This window comes from Haemorhous mexicanus, chromosome 2, assembly GCF_027477595.1.
Source record: "Haemorhous mexicanus isolate bHaeMex1 chromosome 2, bHaeMex1.pri, whole genome shotgun sequence".
NCBI classification, from domain to species: Eukaryota; Metazoa; Chordata; class Aves; order Passeriformes; family Fringillidae; genus Haemorhous; species Haemorhous mexicanus.
This window is the reverse complement of record NC_082342.1, coordinates 14,988,887-15,014,289: the sequence shown is the minus strand read 5'-3', so window position 1 is coordinate 15,014,289 and position 25,403 is coordinate 14,988,887. Positions and strand designations below refer to the sequence as shown.

The window sequence follows — 25,403 nt, the reverse complement described above, 5'->3', positions numbered from 1 at the left end:
ATCCTTGCAGCCTTGGTCAGGAAAGGAGGAAGAAAAAGGAAATAAACCCCAATGATGACCTGGTATTGTCAGTTGAGACAGAGTTTTCAATTTTTTAACAAGTTTTTCTTGTTAAATGCACTTCTTGCAGTTTCAAGAACAAAAATGAAGCACGTGTGATCTGCAGGATTTTTTGTGGCTCCTCGCAAGTGGGAAGTAGGATGTGAGGAAGAGAAAGAAATGAAGGGAGAGAGAAAGAAGATGATTAAAGTATCAGGGCTCTGTAAGGGTGAACTGAGCAGATGGCTTCCTGCCACCTGAAACTTCCACTCTGCAAAATCCCATTAAGTGCAAAGTTTAATGAAGTTCTGCATATCAAAAAGAAGCAGCTATTTAGAGCCTTGGTCACCTGCCAAATGTGGCTCCCCCAAACCTGAATTGATACTTCCAGTCCAAATCACATTTTCCTTTCCCCATGTCCTAGTCATGCTCCTCTTTCCTAAGAAAATGGTCTTATTTGTAAAACAAAATGCTACCATAGTTGGTGACTGGTCACGTTCCTATGCAGGGATGTCTGGGATTAAACTAAGCAAACTTGAAGGAGGACTTCTTGAGTCCAGGTATGGTGAACCCTTTGGATGAGTCCCTAGACATTACAAATTTATTTCTAATCTAATTATTAAAGAATGTATTCAGAGCTGGGAGCAAGCAGCTGAGGGGCAGCTGCAGTGCCAGGTGTAGATGGGGCTCTGGTGGCAAGAGCTGGAGGCAAGAGACAAGTGCTGACCCTTTGCAAAACAAAAGGGCACAGGGACCTGTGGCACAGCCAGGTGAATGGACACTCCAAGAAACAGCAGGAGCTAAGAACTCAGCAAGAAGAGCCCAAACTTTCCCACGCACTCAGATAATAAGGGCACATAAGCCAAGGGTTTCTTTTCTTGGAGATTCCTTGTCACTTCTGGAGGGTCTCACCCCAAGCTGCTATTTTGTTCCTGTATGATTAAATTATTAGAAAGATCCAGATGTCTGAGACTGTGGGAAACACAGGCAGTAAGGAAGACCAGTCTGACTGAGTGTGGAGTGTGGAGTGTGGAGCTGCCAAGGCTCAATCTCAGCTCTGGTGGTATGAATGTGACTGCCAGAGTGGCTCCTGGTTTTTTATAATAATTAGAAATATTTTATAGTTCAAATACACATTTCTAATGGAATTTATTTATTTTCTGTTGTGCAAGAGGGCTATGGCATCATGCTGCTAAGGATGCTTGGCATCATGCTGGACCTTTCTGATAAACTCTGCCTCAGGTGGTGAGAAAGGAGCCCAAAGCAATTCAAAACATGAAGAGCACCAAAAAACCAATGTTCATTTATTGATCTAGATGGATTATATTTTAAAAACCATATGCCTTCATCACAAATTATGGCTCATTGTCCCATTTCAAAATGAAAATAATGCAAAGGAAATAATTTCAATAATTCAGAACTGCCTGGAAATATCTGTATAAACTGGCATCCATGCCAGACTGGAAGTGTTATTTTTGTGCTGAGGAGTTTCAATTGTGCTGTCCACAGATGAGAATTTTTTCTTCTCTTTTATGTTTTCTACATGGAGAAAAAATGAAAAAACCTGGCTGTACACCCATGCAAATACTGGGAAAATCAAGCTCTTTTCCCTACACTATATAGACTGTGTGTTAACTGTGACTATTTTGAGGTTGTGAAGTAGTTCCAGAGAAGGGGGAAACTTGAGGCTTGATCTCCATGGTTTCACCTTGCTTAAGGCACTCTATATAAATTTCAGGTGGCTGTCTTCTGGGACATTGTATTTAGCTTTGTGCTTCTCAAAGAGCTCAGACAACTCATTTAGGTATTTTTGATGGACTTGATCAACTTCTTCCTCAGAGGGTCTGTGCTTCTTCTGCACTGGAATTGGCTTTCCAACTGGAAAAGAAGTACAGGTGTTAGGAGGAGCCAGTGTCAGTTATCTCAGAACACTTTGCCCACCCTAGCACAGAGCTGAGGTCAGCCTATCCAGGATGGACAGGTCAGTATGACCGGTTATTTCCTGGATCCTGGGAGATAGCACAGCCAGGGAGGGATGGTGGCTCAGATCCTGACCAAGCTCTTGGTCTCCAGGATCACACTGGTCCTTGCCTCAGTTTACCCATCTGCAAAGCTGGCTAATGTCAAAGACCCTCTGTGTAGCCTTTTGAAGTAAGAAGTGCTGTATCCCAATGCAGTCCCAAGAGCTGCTTCTCACATCTCAGATGTGCTGCAGATAAACACAATATAAAGACAGGATAATATTTGGGCTGGGTTTTCCAAGTTGTTTCCACATGGCCCTGGGAATCTGCATTGCAAATGGGGAAAGTGAGGAGCGGGGGAGCCCTACACTACTTAAATACACATGCATTGAAGGTGCTTCCACTTTGCTCAGATTAAAGATTCTGTGAAATATCTGATTTTTATTAGGAACCAAGTACTTACTTATCTTTTAAAAATCACATTTTATTCAACAGCAAATCTAGTTATTTTGATTCCTATCTTTAGAAGAGCCTTTCCATCTCCCAGACCTACCAGGAGCAGGGGACAGTGAAGATTCATGAGGTACTTCTTTTGCTCTGGTCTCTTACTCAAATTGTTTTTGTCAAGTGATGGAGGGTTTCAACATGCTATAAGGCTATTCTTCATCCAATTAGTGAAGAGCCCATGTGATACTACATAGCTTATAAAACCATTGAGACAATCCAAACAGGTTGTAATACAATTAGAAGTAATTGCTCATTGTCAAACTTAATCAGTGATGTAAGCTCTAACCATTCCAAACTGTATTTTAAATTAAATTAATTTACAGAGCATCAGCCACTGGTAGACCAAGTATGGAGATGTTGGAAAACTTATTCAAAACCAAAGATTTTCTTGAAATCTGGTCTCCCATGGACATGGTCTCTGGTCAAAATGGTTCATCTTCCTCACATTTGCAGATGTGTCTGCACAGGACAGTGAGCAAAGCTGCAAACTGCTTGAGTGTTGAGAGAATCACAGAATGGTTTGGCTTGGGAGTGACATAAAGATCATCTCATTCCACCCCCTACCTTGAATAGGGACACTCTCCACTAGACCAGGTTGCTCTAAGCCCTGTCTCAGCTGCCCTTAAACACTTCCAGAGAAGAGGGGCAGCCACAGCTTCTCTTGGCAACCTGTGCCAGGACCTCACAGCCAAGAATTTCTTCCTAATATCCATTTAACCCTGGCGTCCTGTTACTCCATTCCCTTTTCCAAAATCCCCCTTCAAATTCCCTTCAAATTTGCCCTTCAAGTTCCCCCTTTCTGTGATGCCCTTTAGGCACCGGCAGGGGCTCTAAGGTCTCCCCAGAGCCTTCTCTTCTCCAGGCTGAACATCCCCAGCTCTCCCAGCCCATCTCCTAGATGCTCTAAGCCTTTGGAGCACCTCCATGATTTCCAGCAGCTCCTCATCCTTCTGATATTCTTGCCCTAGAGCTGGAGGCAGCACTGCATGAGGGGGGGGTCTCACCTGAATGGGGAAGAGGAGCAGAATCCTCTCCCTTGACCTGCTGGTCCTACTTGTGTTTGTTTAACTGCCTTGGCAGATGTTTAATGCAACCCTACTGCAGTGTTTTTTGTCACCATGTTGTGGTATTGGGGCTGTCTGCATCTCACAGGAGCGATGAGCTTGGCCACATTTCCTCTGGGGCTTTTCACAGCACAGCCCAGATGGGCTGGGATCTGTCATGACATCAAATCAGATTGCCAAAACAGTGAGACACATGAACAGTTTGGAATGCTGCTTTGCAGCACATTTCTAGCCTACCACTACTTGTGCTCTCTGACATGAATCTTCAGCCTGGCAGGAAGATGACACAACCCAGGGACTGTCCCTGTTTCCCCAGTTTGGTCAGCCTGAGTGTGTGTGGCATCATGTCAGAGTTCTGTGGATGGACTCACCCACGGTGCAGATGGGCCGTCGGTAGGGTATCACCCCAAAGCTGTACTGGAAGATGCCTCGTGCATGGAAGAGGGGAAGGGAGATGCCCATGATCTGCTGGAGACAATGCTGAATCCTCCGCAGCCAGGAGCCCTGGGGATTGTTCACCTGATCAAAGACATCATTCTCCCCAAAGGAAAAGGCAGGGACCAGGGGGATGCTGCAGGGAATCAAAACCAATAGGGTGTCGTGATTAGCAAATCCCATTCCAAAACCCCTTCATTCTTCTCCAAAACAGAAACACCCCATTAACCAGCCACAGAGCCGAGTACCCCTCCCTCAGCAGCCCTGGACCCCACCCCTTTCCTCACCCATGCTGGATGGCCAGGCGCACAAATCCCTTCCTGTTCTTCAGCAGCAAGGTGAAGGATCCTGGATGGGCATCCAGCGCCTCCTGCGCCCCGCCAACAATGATGGCCAGCAAGTTCCCACCCTCCGGCTTCTGCAGCACGTAGGATGCACTCTCCTTGTCAGAGGAGACGAGGCCTGGAGAGCAGAGAGAAATTAAAAGTAGAACTCACCTGTCTGTGGTTTGCTCTGCACCTTTTTCCCCCTATAATCCATCTCTGGAGAGGTGCTAAGAACTTTATTTTCAGAGCTGAAAACCTCAGGTCAACTCCCTTAAAAGGTGGTAGATTTGCACACAGCTTTGCTGGGTGAGTACACAATTATCTATCTGCTGTCTGGCTCAGAAGTGAGAAGTGAGGGGAAAATTTAGGAAAAAAAATAAATGTGGAACTAGCTGCACTTGAGTCCTAAAAAAAATCTGTTTCAATTTGTTGTCAAGTGAGACCATGTCCAATTCTGAATAATTCTGATGTCAGAGAAACATTTGCCTTAGGTCAGTGCTTCAGTGGATGGTGCTAATTGAAAGTGGAATTTGATGAAGTTATTTGGTCTTCTGGTGTTGTTTACTTGAATAAGATAGAAATCTTTAATTCAGAAATGACAAAGCAACATTGTTTTGACAATATTTTTTAAATTTTAAAAAAAAAATAAGTCCTTGTTTCAGGGGCTGAAATAATTTGCACATTAAAACCTCATTGTGAAATGGATTCAATTGACCTGAAAATTAACTCCAACATTACAGTGACTAAACCTTCCTTCACCTGGGTCATAAGTGTCTCATATATCTCACTGTTTGGATTTTTCACTCTCCATGTAAATACTCTGGCAGCAGGAGCCAGAATTTATGAGGAGAACTGGGTAATGGATGCCCTGGGGTACATCAGATGGAACTGGATGCCTATGTTTAGCCTATGGAATTCTGCCCACATTCAGCTGGAGAAGTGACCATTGCCAAGCCCACTGCTGAGAGATGGAGGTCATCCTGGCGGTGTCCAAAAATCTCTCAAAACTCCCTTTCACCTCTCTCAGTTTAATTTTTACCTGTCCCTTTTCCTGTTCCTTTTCACTACATCTTCCCCCCTGCCACATTCCATTGCAGCAGCATGAGCTACTATTTTCATCCTCTGTCCCTGGATGCTGCTTCCCTGGAAGCAGCAGATACTTCAGAAAAATCATCTTTTTCCTCACAATTTCAAGCCTGAATATAATTTTTATGGAAAGAAATACAGGAACATCCTGGCCTGCAGCTCTCAGCATTTCTGTTCACAATTTGCTCCGCATTTTGCTGTTCCACAGCACCTGCACAGTGATGCCCTGAGCACAGAGACCATTTATGGAGTTGAACAAAGAGATAACAGCAAGGAGGGAAATTTTTAACTTCAGAGGTTTTGGGTTGCTATCTCAAATAGCTGTGTCCATGAATGGGATCCAACTGGCCCCAGACGAGGGAAAACAAACCCTTGACTCCTCTTTCCCCATGCATTTTCACTCTATGTTCCTCAAAAAAGTACCCCCGCACACTACTGCTGGCCAGAGGCCCATGCTCCTTACCTCCACTCATCACATAGTCCCTGAAGAATGGGAAGCGAAACCACAGGGAAAGCAGCATCAGGTGGGGGGTGATGCCTGGGAAGAGTGTGGAAAAGCCAGATGCCTCTGTGCAGAAATTGATAAAGGCTCCAGCTGCCAGGACTCCATGGGGATGAAATCCCATCAGGTAGTTCTGCCGAGGGTCCAGCTCTGCTGTCTTCACCAACTAGACAGGGAGATGAAGCCAAAAAGTGGTCAGTTAGTGCTGTAACCTCAGTAGGGAGGAACACTGGCTATGAAAAGCAGATAAGGTATTCCTGGCGGGGAGTGTCTTGCACCCACCATGCCTTTCTATTGGAAAAGGTTAACTGGAACAACTCCCCCATTTTTCACTGAGATGTATTTCATTGCCCATATTTCCATCTCCTCCTACCCATTGGCCTAAAATGACTTTTCTAATGGCACAGTTCATTATGCTGCCTTGAAGTGGTCTAGGTGCTATTGGGAACCAATTTTGTTTAAATGTCCTCCAATAAATTTCCCAATATGGGGGGGAAAGCGAGAAAAGGGTGATTTCTTCCACACAGTACCTCTTGATCCCACAAGCAGAACAACAGAGGGAGTACATAATCACTCACAGGCATGTGTCCCATCCAACAGCTTGGTGTGGATCAAAGGTTTATCCCATCCTGAAGCATGTGCCAGGTGACTCCATGATGTTTTCACATATGATAAATTGAAATCTAATTCCCAGACATCTAACAGAGAAGCTGGTATTTTCCTTGCCACTGGGGAAAGCCTGAAGTATGCGAGATGTTTGTGCCTGTGTTGGGTGCCCAGGTCCATCCAAGAGTGGATGTCTGCCCAAGGCTGCTGCAACTTTGGCAGGAGGGAACAGAGAATGCCCATGCCCAGCATTTTAGGGATGGGCAGCATGGATTGCAGATTCAGTGCAGCTCATGGCCAGCCCTTGAGGGCTGACTAAGCAGCTTGGTAAAATCCTCAGCCAATCTGAAAGTGATATTCAAGCCTGGGATATACCACATGGGAGAATGGGTACCACAGAACAAGAGGGGGTTGTTAAAGGGAGATAAGGGACAACTGGGATTTGATCTCCATTGCACTTGTTATGGACTGCCCAGGGGAGAGGAGCTGGTGAGACAAACCCACCCTCCAGCTCTGGCACCAGGAAGATCTTGCCATGCCAACATCAGCCAACATGTGCATAGCCCAGGCAGAAGCAGGCAAAATGGAATGCTGAAATCTCTGCACCATTTCTGTGGATGCTGAGGACACTCACAGCAGCAGGGAAGGATTAATCTTTCCAAGGTTAGTCATCACAGCATTTCATCACTGAAAGGTCAGACATTGAAATAAGGATGACTAGGAAAGTGGTGGGACCACAGTCCCTGAAACTGTTCAAAAACATGTAGATGTGGCACTTGGGGACATGATTAAGTGGCATTTGCGATAGTGCTGGGGAACAGTAGGACTCAATGGTCTTAGAGGGCTTTTCCAACCTGAACAATTCTGTGATTCTGTTATCACAAAGCCACCATGCCTTTCCAGACAACTCAAAGGCATTTGTGCTCAAGAACAACCAAAGCATTTAAGTGTCACCAAGTACCCTGATTCCATCTGCACTCAGGGTGCAGTTAATGGTGCATGTGTTTTCCTAGAAGCTGCTAGAACTGCAGGTTAATCATGAGAGTATATTTTATTTTCTTCCATCATGACTCATTTTCCACCTGTCTGAAAGCACTGTTGACTGTACATGTACCCATTCAAGCTGCTCCTAATGAGGGGAATGGACAAACCAAGTCCCACTGCTGCCCAGGTGCAGAGGTCTCTAGGCAGGAAGAGAGGCAGATGGCTGAATCATTAAGTGCCCAGGGCCCCTGCCACCATTTGCTCTTTTTGGAGTAATCTCAGCTTGCATCCTGCATTCATCTTCAGCTTCCAAACAACGTTTCATCTCCAAGTGATTTATAAGCAGGGAAGCAAGATGTTCAGGTGTGTTAGAAACTGCTCCATTTCTGGCTCTGTGCATGCAGGGAGACAAGAAGGGGGAAGGGTGACGCAAGAGGGCAGCCACTGTGCGGTCAAATTGCCTTGATGGGAGAGTTTCCCTGTGCTAAGACACCACACATCTGTAAAAACACTCCCTAAGAAACATCCAGCTGCTGTCTTGGTGCTCATCCCAATGAAAGAGGAGGGAGGACAGGAAAGAAAAGAACAAAGGCTAATGCTTGGAGTGATAAGACAAGGAAGTGTGGTTTTAAACTAAGAGAGGGATGATTAAAACTAGCTATGAGGAAGAAATTTTTTATGATAAGAATAGTGAGGCCCTGGCACAGGTTGCCCAGAGAAGCTGTGGCTTCCTCATTCCTGGAGGTGTTCATGGCCAGGTTGGATGGGGCTTAGAGCAACCTGGTCTAGTGGAAGGTGTCCTTGTTCCAACAATGATCAGTTTTAAGGCCCCTTCCAACCCAAACCATTTTGTGATTCTGTGGTAAGATATGGTCCTGGGCAACTGGCCCTGGGTGGCCCTGCTAGAGCAGTGGGTTGGGCATATTGACCTCTAGAGTTCTGTTCCAATGTCACCCGGTCTTTGAATCTATCGTTTTTGACGCCCTGCTCTGAGCCATGGGCAGCTAGTGGGTAGCAGCTGAGTCCCTCAAGTTTTGGTGGATCTGGGTAATGTTTCTGCAAATTCTGTCCCCTGCAGTAGCCCTGAGGAAAGAAGGCCCTCATTTTGTCACAGAGCCTGCTCACATCTGGATGATTTGGCCAAAACTCACAGAGAAACCAGAGAGCTCGCACAAGACTGAGAAGGAAATCTGTAACAGAGGAGAGACTTAGGCAAAGTCTCTAGATACCGTAGGTCTAGACTCTACCCTTTTCCCTCTGGAAAACTCTTCAATAGAGAAATTCCATCTTCCCTTCTGGATTGTTCCCACTGTCTCTCTCCTTCCCCCTCCACCTGGCAGAGGTCAGTCTCTATTCCCAAACTTCCAGGAAGGTAAATAATGGGACTCTGCACAGCCTCCCCCTCCTGCTGTCCAGCTGAACTGCCTAATGGAACAGGGTTTGAGGTGCCAAGGAGTGGGACTATCCTCCATCCTGCCCCAAATGAGTTGTCTTTTCCACACCCTCTGGATGGTGTTTGCAATTCCAGTCTTTATGAGTGAACTGAACATTTAATAATTGCCAAAGCACTTAAGAGTCCAAACAAGCTGGTGTGTGCATGAGCATGAGAAAACCTGGGTTTTTTCTGGTGAAATAAGAGCAGTTTCTCATCTCAGAGGTGTCTGAGGAATGCCAAGTTAATGTGTATGGCCTGCGGTCTGGAAGCAGCTGTTAGCAGCTCAGGGTTGTGCTCTCCAAGCTGAGCCGTGGGTTTATTGATTCCTTGAGATTCCCTTTGGCATGGTCAGGATGCTGGCTGATGCCTTGGCCTCTGACAGCAGTAATGATTCATTCTCAAAAGTGTGATGAAGCCTTCTGGATCCCAGGTGTGGGGTGATCTTGGCCTTCCTAACAAATAAAATTGTTTAGGATGGAAAAGCCCTCTAAGATCATGGAGTCCAAATCCTTCCCCAGCACTGCCAAGACCACCCCTAATCCATGTCCCCAGCTGCCATATCCACATAGCTTTTAAATGTTTACAGGAATGGGGACTCCATCACTGCCTTGGACAGCCTGTGCCAAGGCTGGACAATTTTTTCAGGGAAGAACTTAATGAACCTAAATTTTGGAGGATAAGGCCTATTTTATGATTCATCATGAAGAAATATAGCTTGATAACAGTTTTTCCGGGCTTGCAGTGATTACTCTGTAACAGAAAACTCCCTTTATTCTGACTACTCAAATGTGGCTCCATGACATGGGTGAAACTCTGCCCCAGTTCCCCCAGTTCACCAAGAGACATGGTGGGATCTGCTCCATGCACTGTCAGCTGTGTTAGGGAAATGCATATGTGGCAGCAGCTCTCTGGCCACAGAGAGAAACACAACTTTCCCAGGCAGCGTTCTGGGAAAAGGCTGTGAGAAGATCAGAGAAAAGAATGAGAAACAATTCTTGTCTTAACTTGCTGCACCTGGTACTGTGAACATGAGGAATGTGTTATGGAGATTTGTTTACCAAAGGGTGGTTTTCTAATTAGCCAATGGTGATGGTGTTTTAATTAAAGGACCAATTAGGCAAACCGGTATTGTAACTGTCTATAAAAGCAATGGGTTTCTTAATAAATCAAATTAATACATTGAGTCTATGTAAATTATTACCCAGCCAAGGGTCTGTATGATATGCATATGCAGACTTCCAGGAGCTCTGCTAAGAGCCCATGTACTAGTGAAGGATCTCAAGCAAATTAATCCAAATTAATTTTAAACTGGATTAGTTAAATGGCATTAACATCCCAAATTATTCATTTGATAATAATAATGAGGGATTAAAGTGCTCCTCATTTCATATTTGGTTTGGTTTGGTTTTATTAAATTTTGGAGTGGAATTATGATAATTGGAGTTAGGGCTTCTGAGTGACTTTATCAGCCCAGGAATTCAGCACTGGTTTAACCAGGCTGATGTAATTAATCCCTTGAGATGTGACTAGGTTCTCCTAGTTGCTCCCTACAGACTGAATTGTCCTGTCCCAAACCATGGGAAGACAGAGAACAGGTAATTCCCTGTTTAAGGCCGGTGCACTAGTGGTTGAGGAAAGAGTAATAAGGCACTGGCACAAGTTGCCCATAGAAGTTGTGAATGCTCCATCCCTGGAAATATTCAAGGCCATGTTGGATGAAGCTTGGAGCAACCAGAGATAGTGAATAGCATCCCTGCCCATGGCAAGGGGTTAAAACTATATGATCTTTGATCTTTAAGGTCCTTTTCAATCCAGATAATTCTGTGATTCTCCGATTCAAATAAAATTCTCCCAGAGTCCAAAGGTTTGGAGGGTGGTGCTCCAGAAGCACCTGGAGATGCATTGTCTGAAGGTGTTAAAAAGTTGTTAAGTGAGGAATTAATCAAGTTGAGATGAATACGGGCACTGCACTGTGCATACAATGTTGGGGGCATCCGGTCAAGGAGGACACTGATGTGCCATATCATTGCATCCTTAAGGATTGATGAACATGAGGTAGGAGAGAAGGAGCAGCACGGTATTACCCCCACAGCCACTCAGAGAGCAGAGGAGGACGTGATGGAGGAGCAGAGGTTAGGAGACCTGATCAGCAAGCTCCTGGCTTCTTCATTTAAGGTCTCCCAAACTGAGTTGCTACTGCTTTTCTGTCCTCTGGGCCTAAACTGTTTCCATGGATGTCATAGTCAGTAATCTGCTCTTAAGTTGGATAAACCTTTCAACTTTGTACTAAACAAATCCTCATGTCTGTAGCTCTCCATAGACACCTCCCAAAATCATCTCTTGCAGGATGGAACATGAAGCCAGTTTCTCTGTGGGATGAAGCCCAGCAAAGGTATCCAAGAAACCCAACCAGATCTGAAGAAGGACAAATCGTGCCAGACTGAGAAGAAGCAGGTCACCCACCCAAGGGTGTCTGGATGGGAGACTAAAGGAAGGGCAAGTATCTGAGTACTGCCAGCAGCTGCTGAGGAGGATGGGCTTCAGGTCCCAGAAATGATGAGAGTTTGAGAGGCACAGTTGGAAACAGTGAGAACTTTGAGCCCTGGGGTTTTCTCCTGGTGCCACAATGTCAGGTCAGAGCTGCATTTGCAGCAAATATTGGAGAATCTGACCAGCCAGGTGGATTTAAACTGAGTTTGGATGGGACTTCACCACCCTCACTCCTAAAGCTGGGTAAGGATGGAAGATCCAAAATGCTCAAGTCCTCCCTTCCTCTTGTAGGACTTCCTTTTTCCAGTGGATTAGCAGTGCAAATGGTGGGACACAGCCCTCCAATGGATCTCAGCCATTGCCCCCCTTGTAGGGTTTTGGTTCACCAATTTCAGATTTCCCCAATTTTGAGTTTTTCCCGGCCAATGCATCAAAGAGTGTGGCAGGTTTGGTGCTTGCCAATCACCAGTGCACCCACTTCCTGCTGTGAGACAGGATTAGGAGAAAGGCAAAGCAGGCTCAAAACTTTAAAAGGGTATAAAGAAAATTTTATTAAAAGTAAATAAAAGAAAAAAGTAGTAAAAATCAAAACAAGCCCTTCAGAACACTTCTCCTCCCACCACCTTTTCCTTCCCACTGACAATGTAAAGAAACAAAACCTAAAATTTCCAGTCAGTTTACCACCTCTAAAATAGTCTTTCTTCAGTTCACTTAGGGAGAGAAGTCCCTCTTGTTAAGGTTATGGAGACTTCTCCACAAGAGGAAAAAAACAGTCCTCTCATGGCTCTCAATTTCCTCACCAATAGCAGCTGCCTGGGGAACCCTACCATTGTGAAGGCCTTCCCATTTCCACAAGCCTTCCCAGCTTGTCAATGGGCCATGTCAATTTATGGGGCATTGTTTTAAAGATGAGCTGTTCAAAGGCAAAAGTTCTCATTTATCTATCTCTAAAATCATCTTCATCCCTGGGAACAGAGATCTTCTTTTCCTGCAGGTACCAGACTACTCTTATCTCTTTCTCTGTTCAAACTCCTCATGGGATCACAACTGCTTTCACATCTGCTTACTTTAGCATGGAGGCTTTTGCTCAATATCAATTTGAACCCTTCATCTCCCCATAGTTTCATGCATTAGAGGGAAAAAGAGTCTTTTTCTCCATAGCTTACAAGAGGATTTCAGCCCCAAGACCAAGGCATCTCCCCATCCCTCCCATCTAGGACTTGACTTCTTCACTGACCTCGATGTCTTCATGTTGTTCCTTTGCATGCTTGCATCTTGCTCCTCTCTCTCACTCGGGGGAGGACTGAGGCACGGAAAGGCTTAACGTGTCACCTGGGCTCTTCAAATGGTTACATGACCCGGTCTGTGGCTGGGGAGGCGGCAGGGATCTAATCAGCCAGGCTAGAACTCAGCAGCAGCAGGCGCGATGGGGAAGAGGGGCTTCTCCTTGCCCCTGCCCGATGATTGCGGACAACTCCCACGGGGATAAAATCCCGGCACCGACCCGGGGCTGCTCCCGGGGCTCGGCTGGGCCCCAGGCTGTGGGTGTGTAGCCAGCAGGCAGATGTTAGCAAGGCCGGCTCCATCGAGCCCCGGGGCACCCCGTCTCGCTGCCCGGGAGCCGAAGTGGGAAGAGGGGCAGCCGGGAGGGGGCCCGGGGGAAGGGGCCCAGCCCCGCGGCACGGCCCGGCCTGGGATAGGGCCCGGCGGGCCCGGGGCGTGTTACCTTCTTGCGGCCGGGAAAGGAAGAGAAAGTTCCTGGCTTCCTTTCGTCTTTGACATATGTTTTTCACAGAGGTGTGTCCAGCTTCTCAGTGGTTCAGCAGACCGGCAGTTATACAAAAAGCTTTTGCCTCACGTCCCCAAATTCCTCCCGTGTCAAACTATGACACCCGTCTTACTTAAGGACACTCCAGAACAAAAAAGAGAGGGCCCACACACGGGACAGAGAAGTTCCTCACAAAAGGATAGCATGGGGCTGTGGGCCATTTGGCCATGCTTTGCTTTTTCTCTGACAATCCCTCTTCCAGCCAACAGAAGGAAGCAAAGGAAACAGTCAAGACCTCTGGAAATCAGAAATTGTATATGATGTCATGGGCCGTGGCATAAGTCCTCAGTTACAAATAATACCAGGCTTCTGTGAAAAGAAAGAAAACATTCCTGGCAGGGATTGGTTCACATGAACTGGAACTGTCACCTCTACAGCACCTTGCAATTCCCGAGAACTGCAACACACTCAAATAACCTCCGTCAGCGTTTGTGCCATTGTGACATATGTTACACAATAACTCGTGCTAAAGGAAATTAAAACCACAGCATCTTGCCAGTGTCCGGCAAATAAAGAATGGAGATTCAAACACCAGGAGGACACTGTCTCCCGGCATGTATGTTTCAAGGGATTTCTTTCCATCTGACAAGACCCCAGCAGGAGGCATTTGATAGGCATCATCAGAAGTTTATGCCAGGAAGTTTTCACCTGACAGGATTCCAAGAACTATCCACTGGTTCTAGGAAGCGTGGCAGCAAGCAAGAAAAAACGATGATAATATGCTAAAATATGCTAAAGAAGAGCCCCGTTCCAGAGCCCAAAAGACTGTATAAAACGGATCCCTTTGAAATGGCATTTTGGAGACCCACAGGGACTTTGGTGCAATAGAGACCAAATCCTAAGTTTCCCCGACACTGATTGCCTGGCTCAGAGTCGATTCACTTGTGGCTTTTTCCAAGTTTATATTCTGATAATTTAATAAATTTCCTTAATTTTTAAATTGGAGTATTCATTTATAGCACCATGATGAGAATGAATGAGTCATGGGATGAAGTCTTCCCAAATTACAGCTTCAAGGGTTCAATGAATTCTCCAGTAACTCATTTTAGTTATGCTAACAAAAACCAGTAACACCAGCAAGACCACAAGCACGGTGACAGAGGTTTCTGTAGACAACAAGGTCCACCTGGCACTTAGATATAACCCCAAGGCCTGTAAGAAATGTCAAGGAGAAAGCAGTGTGGCAAAGACCACAGGGACCTTCCCTGTACAGCATGTTCTTTCCAGGCTGCCCTGAATAAAGCTGGCATGATTATCCCTACTGGGGTGCTCTGCGTGATGACAGTAGTTGAAAACAAAATATGTCCCTGTCTTGATTTAAAAGACAAATGTCTGCCAAGGAAGGTGGGAACCTTCCTGGAACGGGAAGAAAACACTCCTCTCTCCAAATTATTGTGATTTCAAAATTGCATGGCTTTCAGGCAAAAAAAAAAAAAAGTAGAAAAAGGAGTAACAGTTCTTTACTAGAATATATATATATATTTCAGGCCAGAAGATACCACGATGCAGGAACAGAAGCTTCCAACCCGCCGACTCCAGCTTTTCCAGCTTTTCCTGAGGGTGTAGTTATGGCTACGGCCGGCAGGGGGCGCTGCCAGCTCTGGAGAGGCAGAGAGAAGGAGTCAGGATCAGCCGGCGGCGGGATGGAAGGAAGGGAGGGAGGGAGGGAGGGAGGGAGGGAGGCAGGCAGGAAGGGAGGCAGGAAGGGAGGCAGGAAGGGAGGCAGGAAGGAAGGAAGGCAGGAAGGAAGGAAGGCAGGAAGGAAGGAAGGAAGGAAGGCAGGAAGGCAGGAAGGAAGGCAGGAAGGAAGGCAGGAAGGAAGGAAGGCAGGCAGGAAGGAAGGCAGGCAGGAAGGAAGGCAGGAAGGAAGGAAGGCAGGAAGGAAGGAAGGAAGGAAGGAAGGAAGGAAGGAAGGAAGGAAGGAAGGAAGGAAGGAAGGAAGGAAGGCAGGAAGGAAGGCAGGCAGGAAGGCAGGCAGGCAGGAAGGCAGGCAGGCAGGAAGGAAGGAAGGAAGGAAGGAAGGAAGGAAGGCAGGAAGGAAGGAAGGAAGGAAGGAAGGAAGGAAGGAAGGCAGGAAGGAAGGAAGGCAGGAAGGAAGGAAGGCAGGCAGGCAGGAAGGAAGGCAGGCAGGAAGGAAGGCAGGAAGGCAGGAAGGCAGGAAGGCAGGAAGGAAGGAAGGAAGGAAGGCAGGAAGGCAGGAAGGAAGGAAGGAAGGAAGGAAGGAAGGAAGGAAGGAAGGAAGGAAGGAAGGAAGGAAGGAAGGAAGGAAATTGCTCCTTTTGCAAACTCAGTGGCAGCGTTCGGTCTCAGCACTACCAAGGAGCAGCTGGCAGAAGCAGGGGAAGCAGGCAGATTCGACCGCAGTGCCGAATTGCAGCGTAGCAAAGTCCTGGAGCCGAGGACAAAGTCCCTCAATGCCCTTATGGAAGGAGGGCGGGAAGGTCGAACCCACCCCCGCCACGTCTCGGGTCCGAGATCACAACTTGTGCTGAGTGGCATCACCGCACAATTCCCGAAAAATGCTGAATGGAAAAGCTCACTCCCCCAGCCAAAAACTCCCCATTCCCACAAAAACACCACTGCAATGCCAGGAGACTTCCTTTTGTGTCTTGATCGTTAACTGTTCACCCAAAAAGCCACCCCCTACCTCTTCCAGCGTCTCCCTCATAACAAAGGAAGAAATTCACTGAGAAACCTAAAAAAACAACACAGTCCTCAAAATTATCTGAGACCTTAATTTGCTAGAATGGCTCATAACCCAAGTTGTGTGATCCAAAGGTGAGATATCTTGCCTAAGCCAAGCATGCAGCCCCAATTTTCAGGCAGCAAGATGGTGACTTCTGTTTGTGGACTGTGGTAAAAATAAATATTGTCAAGTGTGAAAAATGCGTATTTTATGATTGGCTTTTCGCAAATATTAAAATGAATATTATATGTGTTGTGTTAGAAAGTAACACTGTATTAATTCTCTTCAGTAGTGTGTTAAATATAGTTTTAGGTTATAAAAATTGTTAAAATAGAAACTATGCTATGTAGGATCCTTTTTTTTAAAGAAAGGACTTGCAGCGAGATAGCAGCCACAGGACGCCTAAATCTTTCGGAGAAAAAGAATTTATTGCTCCCTTATCAGAAGAAACGAACTTCTTCCTGCCTCGAAGGCGCTGTTAGGATTAGGAGGAAGAAGTTGACAATGACCAGGCCGAATCCTGTGTTTGAATGGAATTTATGCATCATGCATGAAGTGTATGAATATGCAACAGGCTGTTGTTTTTAAGGGTTTATCCTTTGTTAACGGGGGTCCTTTTTCGGGCTTGTGCTGCCCAGAAAAAGGCACCTGGACATCCGTAACTCTTTGCTTTTTATTGTCTCATATTGTCTTAATTCAAATTGTCTAAATTATTATTACTCTAATTGTATTACTATTTTTATAACTATTTTTATTATTATTAAATATTTAAAAATTTAAAAAACAAGTGATTGGTGTTTTTCACATCAAGCTTATGCTTACACTTTCCCCATTTCACCTTCCCCATCTGAGGTTGCCAAAGCACCATGGCTGTATGAGGGATGACGGGATGGAGCTGGGAGAAAAAGCAGCGTGTCCATTCACATGGCATGGGGACAGAATTTGTATTTTTCTGTTAAGCTGGGCGTATCCTTCATTGTAAAGATGCACTGATAAATGATGAGGAAAGGATTATGAAAATGGAGATATGGTTTGGGCAGCAGCAGACAGATTACTGACTGCTTTTTGAACATAGCATCGATAAAGCAGTCCACAGCATCCAAAATCACTCTGTAGGCAACATCAACACAGCAGGCATCACAGGTTATCTGTTCAGGCATACTCTAGATTAATTTCAGACCTTTTGGTATATTTTCCACAACATTATAATGCAGCTGAACTCAGTCATGTATTGGAATTGAAGAATCATAGATTCATTTAGGTCATAAAAGCCCTCTGAGACCATTAAGTCCAACCATTACCTCAGCACTGCCAAGGCCACCACTAAACCATGTTCTCAAGTGCCACATCTACATGATTTTGAAACAATTCCAGGCCAATTGAAGGACTATAATGAGGGTATATTTAAAAATAAATAAATGAATAAATAAATAAACAGATTAGAATATGTTTAAAATGCAGGGAAATTAGCAGAAATAACTTCCCTGGGCAATGCATTGGACCCTGACTTGATTTCTCGCTCATCCCACTTTTCAAAACACTCAAGCTCATTCGGGTCCTGCCTAACTCTGATGCTCAAATCATTAATTAAAATGCAGTCAGTTCCAAAGGGGATAAATGCAACAGCAAAGGTGCAAGGGTGGTATCGGCAGAAGGTGCGCCTTGCACACACTGCACTGGCCAGGCTCAGCTCAGCACTGGCATGCTCCATGTACTGCAGCACACTGCAAATTCACACTGCCCAGAAAACAGATGCTCATCGCAACCTCTCTTTGCTTCCAAGACAGCAAAAATGCTCAGGGATCCCTTAAAAGCAGTGTTTAAAGCTCTTTCCTAAAATAAGACAGCAGGCAGGACTTGCTGCCTCCAAACACTTGACCATGCTAAGTTTGCTGCTGGGATCTGGTAGGATTAGGAGTCATACTTAATCTTCCCAGAATGCCTAATTCTCCAGGGCTTAACAAACACTGTCTACACACAAATACAGTCCAGAGTCCTGGATATCAACCCAGCTTGTGTCACTTCCTTGTGTCCCTTGTGCTGGGACTTTGGGTGAGTGGGGTTGTTCAGCCTGAGGAAGAAAAGGTGAGACCTTAGAGTCCCTGCCAGTGGCTTTAGCCCCGTGCTAAAGAGGCTCAAAGAGAGCTGAAGAGGGATTTTTGGCAAGGGCCTGGAGGAACAGGACAATGGGAAATGGCTTCCCACTGACAGAGAACAGGGTGAGATGGAATATTGGGCAGAAATTCTTGGCTGTGAAGATGCTGAAGCCCTGGCACAGGTTGCCCAAAGAAGCTGTGGCTGTCCCATGCCTTGAAGTTTTCAAGACCAAGCTGATCACGATTTGGAGCAACCTGGTCTAGTGGAAGGTGTCCCTGCCCATGTTAGGGGGGGTTAGAATTGCATGATCATTGAGGTCTCTTCCAAAACAGTTCATGATTCCATAATTCTATGACTGAGAAAATATTTTGGAGAAATAATATTATTTGATTGCTTGGTTATAATGCTCTCTATATTATATGTCTTTTAAAATTTTCTGCTGTTCTTTTGTGTTACTTCCTCTGTTTTCTCCCCAGAAGTGGGGAGAAAGGCTCCATGGAGCACTCTGGGCCCTCACCAAGGGATCTACAGCCAAACCCCATACCATGCTCCCTCTACTGGTGTTAGTGGTCCTCCTGCAGGAAAGGACGGACATGGAACGCAGCTAGGCATTCAGGAGTGGGGTTCCATGTTCTTTAGAAAGGAACAGGAGAAGGGTCATTGCTGCTAAGCTGGCAGCTAAATTTCAGCAGAGAGGTTGATCCAGCACTTCACTAAGTGGTGGCTTACAGCCACATATAATTTACAGAAAATATACTGCATATAATTACTGCAGTCACATAAATAATTTAATTACTTTATGGTTTGGGTTGCAATGTGATGAATAACATAGAGAATATAAATTTTCAGTTCCTCAGAAGTTTCTGAATAGAGCTTAAAGACTAACTAGCAAACAAAGATAAAAGGATGTAAAGGTATGCACGCTGGATGATAAATGTTGCTTACCAGTGGAAGAACAGATAAAGAGAGCTACAGTGGGGTTTTTTTGCAAGTTAGGTAACAAGAAGCAACAGCACATGCCCAAAGAAAAAGTTCGAGGAAAGGTCATGTCTAAAATTGAAATATTCACTGAATAGGACCACCAGAGATCCCTTTAGAGGACCCTCCAGGATCATAAAATAATTTCCAGTAGGAGGCAGTTGCATGCAAATTAGTTCTAGGAAAAGTGATGTTTACATATTAGCTAGGAGACACGCTTTAATGAATATATGATTATAAAGTTGTAAAGCCTCACCACACACATTGGATTAAACAAGACGTCCTTGCAATGTGTCCTTCACAGATAAAGAATGTCTGCTTTCTAACACTTCAAATTGTGTTAGAAAGTTCATTTCTTGGCTGATTGCAGTATCAAAGGGACCTTAAAATTCCACTCCCTGCCATGGGAATGGACACCTTCCACTAGACCGGGTTGCTCCAAGCCCCGTCCAGCCTGGCCCTGGACACTTTCAGGGATGGGGCACCAAAGCTTCTCTGGGCAACCTGTACCAGGGCCTCACCACCGTCACAGCCAAGAATTTTTTCCGAATATCCCATCTAAATCTACCTTCTTACAGTTTGAAACCATTCCCCCTTGTTCCATCACTATAGTTCCTGATGAACATTGTCTCTCTGTCTTCCCTTCAGATACTGGAAGGTGCTGTGTGGTATCCTGACAATGTTCTCCAAGACAAACAGGCCCAGCTTTCTCAGCTGTGTCCATATGGCAGGTGCTCCTGTCCCCTTACTCACTTTGTGGCCTCCTCTGGACTTGCCCCAGAAGTGCCATTTACCTTCTTATGATGGGGCTCCAGAACTGTGCACTGTATTCCAGGTGTGATCTTATGAGAACAGAAAAGAGAGTTATTTCTGTTTGAGCAGCAAAGCTGATGGGCATTTCATCCCTGGTCCTCGCTTTGCTCTGGCTCCCCCTAATTCTTATCCCAGGCCCTACTCCATGCAGGATGGACTCTCAGGCTGGGTTCTTATTTTTTCCTTTTGGCTGGTGGGTTCTTTGGCTTTTTGGGCTCCCAACTTTTTTATCCTGGACTGCAGCACTCAGCTTCTGACTCCAGGTGATCTCTGATCAGCTGGGTGCATCCCATCTGAGTTCTCTCAACAGGCAATGTATTCCTAAAGGAATTATCTTAGAAATTCCCATTGCCTGGTCTGTCCTTGAAGCTCTCTTCCTTGCACAACCCATGAGCTCTTCTCCTGCATTGCTCAGATTTGTATCAACTTGTGATGGCTCTGAGGCAGGACTTGCTGCTGCTCCATGCATCCACACCATACCAAGGGGACACCAGATAAAAGAGGGCAAAGGCCAGCCACATGCATTAAATAAATCAGGGAATGTCACAGAAGTCCCTCTCAAGAGAACAGCAGCTCTCTGAGACTGCCCAGTGCACCCCCAGCTTTACCCATCCATCCCCCTCCTCAGCAAAACGGGATACTGACATTGCAGACCATCCAGGATCTCTTGGATTTTGGTTAAAACTTGGCCCTATGGCCACTGGGTAAATTCTAAGTAACCTTAATGGCAGGAATGTTGCAATATAGACATGGAAAACAAAGGTGTGATTTCCCTAGCAGCTGGAATGCAGAAAGATTAAATAGGTATGGAAAAGCCAGATGATTGAAGCATGCGGTTTGTAAAAATGATAATCCCCATTTGCTACTGTGTCTTTGAGTAATCTGGGAGCTGGGAAGATTATCCTTCAACACCAAACTCCCAGCATCCCATGCCATGACTGCTGGCCCCAGACTGTGTCCAGACTTGAAGGACAAAGCTGGTCCCTGAAACACTGAAGAGCCAATGGACCGGTGGCACTTACCGTGATGGGGAAATAGTCCCTCATGTACCGCCAAACGACGCAGTTCCGGAAGAAGTGGATCCGTCGCCCACCCTTGCAGGGTTTCTCCCTGTCTGTAAACCACCATGCAGCATAGAGGGCACTGACCAGCCAAAAACGAGTGAAGAGGAGTGCGATGAAGACAGCAGTACAGAACTGTGCTGAAAGAAAAGCCAGCAGTGACTTGATAGTTGGATTAGGTGGACTTTGGGAGGAATGGTTGATTTGGAGAGGCATTTTTGTCCTGGGATGGAGCCTCCACTGGGCTTGCTGCTGAATTTATCACTGTAAAGGCACCTCTGATGCAGAGGTGGTTTCTTTTCTATCTGCCCCAGGAACCTGAAAAGACACCAAGCACCTCCCTTGTAGCAAGCACCAATTTCTCCAAACCACCATGTCCTTCTCTTCCCAAAACGCTGATGAATCTCACTCCATTCACAGTGTTCTCATGTATGAGCTCTCTATCCCTTTGCTGTCTTGCTTTTCTCTGGAGTCAGACTGATCTCTGCAATGATAATGGCCTTGTTTTATCCCAAAACTCCTGTTAATACTCCTGGATGACACTTGATATTTTGCAATGGCAGCAAAAAGGGTCCTATGTCCAGTCCCCAATAGCTTTATCTTAAGCTAATGATTCCCCATTTTAATTGTGTCCATGATATATACCCATAGATAAGATTTTACTCTTTAGTGAGTTTTTTGTTATTGATTTTGGACCCTTTCTTCCACTTCTAATCTTGGACTCCACAGGACTTTCAGTTCTTTCAACTTGGCATCATGATGGATTTTATAAGAATGCTCTGTTTCATTCTTTATGACTTCCACTTCCATGACTCAGGACTTTCTCCAGTTAGTGCCAGCTTTCACCTCTACCTCCCACCTCCCTTATACCCTGTGTTTTGGCATAGAAACAAGAGAACAAAAGCATTTGTGCAAACAAACATCACTTGGCACATAAAATCCCACCCAAGCCCAACACTGTGTGTCTGCAGATACTGGAAAGTGATGATGGCCACCAAGCTGCCACCTGGCAAAGCAGATGTGTGCCTGAGAAGAGCTGCGTCCTCCCCATCTGTCCCTCTGGAACCCTTGGTATTGCTTTTGAAGGGAAAGACTGAGCTGAAGAAAACCCAAAGGTTCATCCAAGTCCTTTGCCTTCCCCAGCTTATGGATTATATAATGTTTTGTATATTTTGTTCTACTTTGGGTCTTCATTTCAGATCTTCCACCCAGGGCTGGAAGATATGAGGATGGAGATGCCCTGCTCAGCTTCAGCTGTGATATAGATGCATCCACATCCTCCTGCTCTGAGACATCTTTTTCTTTGGGAAATCACCTGATACCTGCACTCTCCACCTTCTCTCAGCTAAGGCCTGTCAGAGACATGGAGTAGGATGCTCTCATCTAAGACCTTCATATACCTCCTGTTTGCTTTCATTAAGGATAAATAAGTAGATCATGTTTGTAGCATTCTTTTTCGTGGTAAGTCACCCTGATTACAAAACTTTGCATCAAAAAAGCAAATCCTTGCCCTTTTTTAGAACACTGTCATGATGGTACCAATAATTCCTTTGGGGGAAAAAAGTGCAATAATCTAACAGGATCCTAAATCCCCTTAAAGCTGAAATGGGATTGCATGTCTTCCTATAAGTAGAGACACTGCAGCAAGCTCCTGGGTAGGCACTAAGAATTTTGCAGTGGGAAAAAAACTGCAGCTCTTGGCAAAGCAACAGGTCTAACCTGTAATGCATCGTGCGGGTCAGAAAGAACCATTGTTCACACCTGGTGCCACAATTTTAATGGAATCATAAAATTCCCCTCAAATCTGGCCTTGGATACTTCCAAGCATGTGGCAGTCACAGTTCCTCTGGGAAACCTGTGCCAGGGCCTCACCATCATCACAGCCAATAATTTCTTCCCAATATCCCATCTAACCGTGCCCTCTGGCAGTGGGACGCCATTGCCCCTTGTCCTGTCCCTCCAGGCCCTTGTCCAAAATCCCTCTCCAGTTCTCTTGGGTGCCCTGGAGAGCCTCTTAGGTCTTATAGCACTGGAAGAGACTCTTAGGTCTTCCCGGAGCCTTCCCATCTCCAGGCTGAACACCCCCAGCTCTCCCAGCCTGACTCCAGAAGAGAGGGGCTCCAGCCCTTGAAGCATCTCCAAGGCCTCCTCTGGACCCGCTCCAACTGGAGTCTCAGAAAAGTGGAATGGAGCAAGAGAGTCCCCTCCCTCAACCTGCTGCTCATGCTTTGTTTTCAAATGCCATAGACACAGACTTTGTAACTCTTGCATAGAACATGAATTGCAGCTCCAGGGTCCACATGATAAATAAACACAATTTTGCGCCACCTAGGAGCCCAGTCATCAGGTCTGCTGCAAAAGTACTGTGCCTAATTCTCTTTTTATCATACTGTGCAAAGCTCAAAGTACATTCGGCAAAGTGAAGGAGTAGTTCTGGACCAAATCCATGCTTTATCTCACAATTATATAATTATTAATTTCTTCCTTAATTAATTTGCAATTCAGTTTTTTTTCCCGAGAGCAAAATTTGCACTCAGTGACCTTCACTCAATTTCAAGATTTGGGGGGTTTTTGTCCTTTTGAAACCTTTTGATGCTCTGTGGGAAAGGGGCCCATTCCTGTCTGAGAATGGACTGTCAGTCTGAAAGTTACTGTGGATGGCACCAAAGAGATAGGAAGGTTCCAGAAAATGAACAGTTATATCTGCATCCAAACGAATTCCAGCCTTAGGCAGGCACCTGATTATTTATGGTCTGTAATTTGGTGAGGAGGAACAACTCCATACCACTGTCTGGACACCAACCAACACTTTGTGGGCCACCAGTGGCCGGAAATTTTCCACAGAGCTCTATTAGTGTGTTCCAAAAGTCATGCCAGGTCCCCAGACTAAGTCCATCACCACCGGTCCCACTGCTCAGAAGAACTGGGCAGGTCTGAGTTGCAAACAGGTCTGGGGTTGCAAACAGACATAAACCTCATCTCCTCCTTCTGCAGGTCTGGATATAACTCCTCCAGAACGTTATACTAATATTTACACAAAAAATTTTCAAAGCAAATCAAATCACATCAAATTTGATCCCTTACTGTCCTGAAACACCCTTGGAACCCCAAGAATTAGAGTTCCTGGGTTCTGTGAAATTGGATTTTTGTTTTGATTTTAAATGCACAGATAGGAATCAGTCTAAAAATGTTTTTCCTATCACTCCATGTAAAAGAATCAAACCTTTTGCTGCAATTATACTTCTGGCAGCCTATCTAAATCCAGTAATGCCTCTGCCCCTGCAGCTGCCATCAGGAATGTTTTAATTTATAAAGATCAAGCCTGAGCCTTTTAGGCCTTTTAACTAAAAGATTCTTTTTAGGATAGGTATATATGTGTTTATTTTGGTGATGATTGTATTAATCATGATACCTTTCAATGTGTGTATAGATTAATTATTAAAGCCATTAAAGGAGTGGTTTTGGTTGAAAGGAAAGGGGGAGAGGTTAGGATGTTGGGAGACACAAGAGAGATGATGGATTTTGGACCTGGTTAACCTAAGAGATTTGATAACAGGATGCCTTGGCAAAAGCAAGCAGAACTTTGAAAATTAGACCTAGATTGCAAGAAGATTCAATCAGACCGGTTTACCGGAAAAAGAAAATCTCATTAAACTCTGCAAGCAAGAGATGTTGTGATATGCATAAGTTTGTGGATGTGATTTTAACCTAATAATTGTAGTACACATTACTAGGCTCCCTAAAATAGTATATAAGCATTTGTATCCCACAATAAATTTGGATTCTGATCACTGACTCAGTCTTCCCCATCTGTCTCCATTGCTGACATCTGGACTCTATATATGGGTGCTATAGCCCAATGGCATATGCTAAATTGCTATAAAATGGCTTAAGCCCTTACACAGAGCTCTTTCAAGGCAGACAAGGGCTCTAAGAGCAGGGTTAAGGGCATCATGCAAGTCACTGAGGATGCATTAGTTCTGTTATCTGAAAACAGATAATTCTGAGCTGGGCTGAGATTAGCTGCTGCTCTGTCTACACTGTCATGGAAAGTGGAGACTGCTTCAAACCAAAACTAAAACCAAAGGGTTCCTGGCAAGAAGGAGTGCGATATGCAGACCCTAAATCTTGCACTTTCTGATGAGTCCAGATTCAAGAAGGTTTCTCTGTAGTTGTCCATAGTGAGGTTTGGCTCTGGATGAAGCATTCATAGGATGGTCCTGGACTTTGCAGTGCACCTGTTGAGCAGGGGTGCAGCAACTTTTCATGGTCTATGACCCAGCATCTCACATCTCCATGGCTGTATGAGACTCAGCAAAGACACATCCATGTGTATTTGATGGTTTGTTTGTTTTTCCACAGGTCAATTGGTTTCCTGGGCTGGATTCCTTCAAAGAAGCTCATAGCTTCTTTGCTTCAAAGAAGCAAAAATGAAGTGGTGGGTTTCTTATGATGAATTTAGCTGTGAGCTGTAGATCCCTCTCTGGACAAGAAAATGACCATAT

General features: G+C 45.3%; 1 protein-coding gene across 1 annotated transcript in view; it reads right to left on the bottom strand.

Annotated features, from left to right (window-relative positions):
• Window positions 1-1,224: 1,224 nt before the first annotated feature.
• Window positions 1,225-25,403, bottom strand: part of MOGAT2 (monoacylglycerol O-acyltransferase 2) — a 29,801-nt gene continuing 5,622 nt past the window's right edge. The window contains exons 2-6 of the mRNA XM_059840339.1: window positions 20,860-21,038; window positions 5,882-6,086; window positions 4,294-4,468; window positions 3,943-4,142; window positions 1,225-1,917 (exon numbers count right to left, since the gene is read on the bottom strand). Coding sequence (XP_059696322.1) covers window positions 1,763-1,917; window positions 3,943-4,142; window positions 4,294-4,468; window positions 5,882-6,086; window positions 20,860-21,038 — 914 coding nt within the window. The 3' untranslated portion in view covers window positions 1,225-1,762. The remainder of the gene's footprint in view (window positions 1,918-3,942; window positions 4,143-4,293; window positions 4,469-5,881; window positions 6,087-20,859; window positions 21,039-25,403) is intronic.